The sequence below is a fragment of the Fragaria vesca genome, linkage group LG3 (assembly GCF_000184155.1).
Source record: "Fragaria vesca subsp. vesca linkage group LG3, FraVesHawaii_1.0, whole genome shotgun sequence".
NCBI classification, from domain to species: Eukaryota; Viridiplantae; Streptophyta; class Magnoliopsida; order Rosales; family Rosaceae; genus Fragaria; species Fragaria vesca.
The window spans coordinates 14,154,670-14,161,255 of NC_020493.1; the positions used below are offsets into that span (position 1 = coordinate 14,154,670).

At 39.6% G+C, this 6,586-nt stretch overlaps 1 protein-coding gene across 1 annotated transcript; it reads left to right on the forward strand.

The window, feature by feature from the left end:
- Positions 1-3,183: 3,183 nt before the first annotated feature.
- On the forward strand, positions 3,184-5,648 carry LOC101295119. Its single transcript, XM_004295762.1, has 2 exons — positions 3,184-3,890; positions 4,025-5,648. The coding sequence occupies exons 1-2, from the start codon at positions 3,184-3,186 to the stop codon at positions 5,646-5,648; spliced, it is 2,331 nt and encodes a 776-aa protein (XP_004295810.1).
- Positions 5,649-6,586: the final 938 nt, after the last annotated feature.

The window sequence follows — 6,586 nt, forward strand, 5'->3', positions numbered from 1 at the left end:
GAGAAGCAACTGTTACTTTGGAAGATGTAATGATTTTGGGAGGGTTTCTGTTTTGGGGGACTCTGTTTTGAGTCCTCTGGAAAGCAGAGAAATGAGAGAAGTGGGGAAGAGACTTGAGGTAGCGAGAAAGGGATTTCAAGATAGCAGAAAGGCCTGGAGTGTTGCTTCCACTGATTTGTGGATGAAGGAATTCATGAACAGTGGGAGTGATTTGGAGCATGAGGCCTTTCTAGTGTTCTGGTTGTCAAGGTATATATTTCACGATGGTCGGGATTGTGTAAACAAGGCAGTGTTTTCTATCGCAGTTCGGTTAGCTAGAGGGGTTCGGATTGCGCTTGCGCCGGCTGTTCTTGCCAATATTTACAGAGATTTGTGTTTGTTGAAAAGGACTATTGTGGCTTCCAATGAGTTTAAAGTGGTGATCAAGTCACCATTTCACTTGATTCAAGTTTGGGCTTGGGAGAGGTTTCTGGAACTTAGGCCAAGGCCAAAGGGTATTGGAAATGCTGAGCCGAGAATGGCTCGATGGGACAAAGTGTTTGGTCTGAATGTTGGAGAGTTGAGGAGTATTTTGGATTCGGCTAAAGAAGGTTTCTTGTGGCGCCCTTATGCCATGACTATTGAAAACTGGAAACTGCCGAATTATTTTTCAGAGAAGGAGAAGTGGGTAGTGATTAGTCCTGGTATGAATGATGATGAGCTGCTGTCATTTTCCATATGCTTGCGGGTGAATGAGTTATTTGGTTTTGGCACTACACAGCAATACCATCCTCACCGAGTTGCTTTGCAATTTGGTTATGATCAGGACATCCCAGCTTTTGGTGCTCCTTTGAAGCACAATACATATGAGATATTGTATATACCATCGCGGCATTCTGAGGCGGATGCCAGCGTAAGATACTTGAAGTGGTTGAAGGAATCCATGGCAGGCGTCAAACACAGAGGTATGTCACCTAAAAAGAAAGCAAAGGAAGCTGTCGATGAGATTGATGTTGTCGCCATTCCTTGCATCCATTCCACAAAGAATGCAGTAGATTTTGTGCAGGTTTCTGCAGCAAGGGATGTACATGGAGGTAATGATTCCCTTGTGCCTCCTGGATTCCCTCAAAAAAGGTACAGGCTGCAAAATGGAGATCCTATGGAGGACGATGGCCTCACTATATCAGAGTCTTTGAGAATTAGGAAGAAGCATAAAACTGTTGAAACTAGAGAAGGCAGTGACAGTCAGAAGTTATCAGCTGATCATGATAATATCTTGGCATCTTCAACTGCAGATGAATGTTCTGTTAATACTATGACATCAGAAAGACATGAGAAAGACATTGCACGGGGTAAAGCTTTGACTTGGGGTGGTAAAAAGGGTAAGAGGAAGCTGAGAAAGGTGCACTCTAAATTTAAGTCTGAGATGAGCAAGGCAGCAGCTCCAAGTGATGACAAGGTAAGCATCTTTGGTGATGATGGCCCTAGCAAAACCTTTCCATTTGAGGAACAGGAACAGGAACTGGAACTCTCTAGCGACAGCTCTTCAGTTGAAGAACCGGAATGTGCTCACAACAGTTCTTCATGTAGAAAAAAGGTTTTAGAACTTAAATATAGGGTTAGCAGGCTTGAAAAGATAATTGAGTTGTTGAAATCTTAGATATAGGATGGGACTTATTAAATTGTAGATTGACATAAGTCCAGTCAATTTCAGAGGTGCAGACAGAAGTCTAAACTTTGTTGTTTGTACAAGAGAAATATGGCTATACTCTTTCTCTCTTTTTCAGTTTTTATAATGAAACTGTTGTTTGTCATTTGATTTTTTATTTCTCAGTTTTTTACCTGTTGATAAGTTGATATTACTTCTAGCTGATACTTTATACTGTTGTTTGTTAACTATCAAAGTATTCTATTTGCTGCTCCATGAGTCCCCTTCTTCAAATCATGTATTTATGATTTTAGAGACAAGAAATCAACCCTGCATTTCTATGCAGTTGAACTAGATACTCAATTTTTATGTTACTCGTTTTTGCATTGTTCTTTTAATATTACCATCAGTGTGATTGAAATACCACAAGTGAAGGCATAAGTATTACCATCTTCCATTTAAAATTTATTATTAAGTCTACTGTTATAAAATACACCAATAAAGTAGTACGTTTAATTAGGATGGACAAGTTAGCAGAGGGGTGTTAGAATAATGAACATCCCAGTTGATTAGAATAAAATGCTCATGACTGCATCTTCCCATGTAGATGATCAGCAGGGCTGTCGTCTTTAAGTCTTAACCATCAGTGATTGTTCGCAATTTCTGGTTCTTGAACTGCATTTGAGAGGCAGGTGCTAGAGGTGTTCATCATTGTAACAATTTTGCTTGATCATGAAATGCTTGAACCAAAAATGGTAACCTTTCTTGGCCTTGGTTTCCCATTCAGAGCTTTTTTAGCACATTAGAACCCATTTACTTTTCACTATACTACTCATTTTGGTACCACTCCAACACATCTTGTACATAGGTACTGCCACAAAGAAATGCTAAATTGCATCACCTTCATGGCTCCAAAAATCCTGTTCCATTAACAATATAATGTCATCACTCAGTTTCCATATGTTAGAATCTAAACTAACTGTTTTAACTGTTAATTTTCCTTTTAACCAACCATTCAAGGCTGTGTTTGCACCTGCCAGTGCAGCAGCTTGGTAGCTCTGCTGCCGCTGCACGCTGTTATATATACAGTTTGCTGTTGCCCTTCAATACAATAAGGTGCGGCTTCATTTCAGAGTGACCATCTCCAGCTAGTGCAAGCTGCAAATGCTACTGAGGATGATCATGACTATTTGTTCGGTCTTGTTATTGAAGAGGTCAGATTTTGTTATCCCATGCCAACATTCTGATTTCTTTGTTTCTCATGTAAGCAGGAGAGCTAATAGAGTGAAACGCATGTTAGCTCAAAATGCAACTACCATAGCCTCTTGTATACCCTTTCACTTGGGATGCCGTCTTCAACAATTTCTCGCTATTTACCAATGAAATTTACTTTTTCGGAAAGAAAAAAATTAGAAATAAAAAATTCACACAAAAAAAGTGAGGTGTGCAGTAAGAAAAATGAGGTACACCCTTTCACCGAGTCCAAACCTTTCCCAATTTTAAGTCAAAGAAGAAATCCAAACCCTGGCTCCTCGAACCCAACATTTTCAGGCAAAATGTTTGAAGCCGCTGAGCATTCTCTTCACTCCAAAAGGCCACACCTTTCTCTCTGCTCTAACTCCAAGCAGACTCCACATGAGACCATGATCGAAGAGATAGAAGCCCTCATGATTTCACCTTCTGGTGGACACCCATTTCACAAAACAGCCCACTTTCTCAAACCCATTTCCCCTTCCTCCCTTCATGAAATCAAGCTCCCTACTTTCTTCTCCTCCCTCCCTTCACATTTCAACCCTACAAAATGGAATCTGAAAGTTGAATTCCCAGGATGGCAACATGGTCAGAAAGAATGGAAAGATTGGGTTAAAAAAATGGCTCCACTTCACCGATCTACATGGAAGAAAGCTGGTATTTATGAAGCTATACTCAACTCAACATACCAAATAAAACGAGACAATGATTTGGTATATGGGCTTGCAGAGAAATGGTGCTCTGAAACCAACACCTTCATTTTCCCATGGGGTGAAGCCACAGTCACATTGGAGGATGTTATGGTTTTGGGAGGCTTTCCTGTTTTGGGTGACTCTATTTTCAGGCCTCTTCAATCAAGAGAGATGAGAGAAGTTAAAGAGAAACTTGAGAAAGAGCGAAGTGCAGTTATAAAGAGCACTGGTAACGCTAAGACAAGCGCGTGGTTAAGCAAGTTCATCAATAATGGGAGTGCACTCGAGCACGAAGCGTTTCTTGCATATTGGCTGTCCAGGTATGCTTTCAGCGGTGAGACAATTTATAGCCCTGTTATCTCGATTGCAATTCATTTAGCTAGCGGAACGAAAATTTCGCTTGCACCACTGTTCTTGCCAGCATTTATAATGGTTTGAGTTCACTGGGAAGTAGGATTGCAGATTTGAGAAAAACAAGGAGTAGTGATGACACTATAAAATTGATCTTGAAGTCACCATTGCACTTTGTTCAAGTTTGGGCATGGGAAAGAGTATTGGAACTTAGTCCATTTGCCAATGTTGTGCGTAATGTGGAGCCAAGGTTGGCTCGATGGGATAAAGTAAATGGTGTGGGTGTGGAAGATCTGAGGGAGATATTAGACACTGCCGGAGAAGGTTTCATGTGGCGCCCTTATGTCCTGGCCACTGAGAAGTCAAATCTTCCTAAATTCTATTTGGAAAAGGACAAGTGGGTTGGTCCTTATTTGGATGATGAGTTCCTGGCATTTGCCTTATGCTTGAAGGTGACTGATTTGGTTGGATTTGGTACTACGGAGCAGTTTGGTACTAAGGAGCAGTACCTTCCGCATAGGGTAGCTAGGCAGTTTGGATATGATCAAGACATTCCCAGCTTTGTTGCTCAAACCGATGACGATTCTGATATTCTCCATGGAAAAGAAAATCCCCATATAGCCTGGAAAGGTAACATCAAGGAAATTAAGAAGCTGAAATTGTATATCCCATCTAGGCTTTCTGAAGCAGATGTGAGCACAAGCTACATGCAATGGTGGGGTGCAACAGTGTCAGAGTTAAAGCACATAAGTGAGCGTACTATGCCACAGAAAAAGAAAGGAAAGAGTGTCGGAGGATCAATGCTGAAGGATAAAAATAGCCCAATACGTCCTGGCTTTCGACTAAAGAAAGTTTTTGAGGGGTCAAAGGAAAGGATAACTGATTTCACCATTCTTTCTGTTTCAAATGCTCGCAATGAAGGTAATGACTCCCTTTTTCCTCCAGGATTTTCTCCCCGAAGTAATACCGTGGAAGCTGGAGATCCTACGGATGAAGTTGAACTAACTGTATCAGCAACTTTGGAAAAAAGAAAGAAGCATATTGTTGAAACCAGAAAAAGGGATGTTGATTCAATTCCCGAAGAAAGTTCTGCTGATACTCTGATACCAGAAAGAATGCAGAAAGAGGATATGCTGAATTCACCTCTGGTATGTGGATGTAAGGTCGAGAAGAACCTGAAACATGTAATGGGGAGTGATGTAAGCAGTCCAGATAATGACCTGGTAAGCATTGTTGGCAATGACTGGGGTAGCAGGGTTGAGAAACAGGTCTCAGAGCTTAAAAATATCGTAAGAAGCTTAGAGAGATCAGAAGTTTTGAAATATTGCAAGAAGCAGAAAATTATGGCAACTGGTATAGGTGGTGACAGCGTGAAGTTATCGGGTGTTGTTCAAAATCTGGTATACTCACTTCTGCAAGAAGGTTCTGTACATTCTATGCATTCAGAGAGATTTGAGAAAGAGGCTATGGTGAGTGAAGATGAAGCTCTGATCGGAGGATCCAGGGCAAATACAAACCTGGAAAATTTCAAGGGAATTAATGCAGGATGTCCAGATAACCATACCGGCAATGCTTTCTCTAGCTGCAGCTCTTCATTTGAGAAACTACATTCCTCAAAAGAATGCCAGAAGAATTTTTCGGAGCTTCAAGCTAGGATTGCCATACTTGAAAATGTGGTTGGTGTGTCACAAGAAAACACTGATGGAGCAGGTTTTAGGAACTGCTAAGGAAGAGAGCCATCTTCACGTTGGTAGTTCTAAGCCTAGTTGTTCTTACTAATGTTACTGATGAATACTTTGTTTTCCTTATGACTGCACGGTTCTTACCAAAAGAATGAATGTGCCTAATCTATATAATGTCTTTCAAATATTTTAAATTCTGACTATTTTTGTCTACACTTTTTTTTTTGTCACTGAACTTCCACTTTTTCAGTGGAATAAAGAGTGCATTACCTTTGATCTGGAAAGTCCAGAACAGAGCTCTGCCTTTGCCATGTTTTGACAAAGCTCTGTGCTTTCACATCCCTGCTTGTTGCAGTGATTTTTTTAGCTCTTCCATAAATCATTTAAACTATCTTCATGATTCCAGGACTCTGTAAATGATGTGAACACTGAAGAACATCATTTCTAATTCAGGTGAAACATGCACTCTGACTACTTGTAGAATTGTTCTGTGGCATGGCTCAAGTGTGCCCAAAAGGGGCAATCTTATCTGCTACCATATTCTTTTACCTTAAAGACTGCATAATTATGAGAAATTTTAAATACACACTCCTAATATCTTAATACATCACCTATCAAGTTTTTCATTTCAGTATTATACTTAATACACATCCCAAACTACCTAAAATGCCCTTAATTTATGAAATATTTCATTATTTAATATAATCAATATATATACTATTTGGTACCTCTTTTTACATATTATTTCATCTAATTTTTGTTAGAAATTTTTGGTTATCATCGTTCAATTTATAATTAAATGATTATTGTTATATCTGAACTCTAAATCACCAATAGAAGTTTTCAAAATTCACAAGTTAGTAGAACTGCAGAAGTACAGTAGCTATTAAACACATATAGCTAGTTATTTGATAAAACATGTCATGATAAAGATGCAGCACATGACAATATGATCTGCAAGATCAAACTAAAGTTAATGTAGA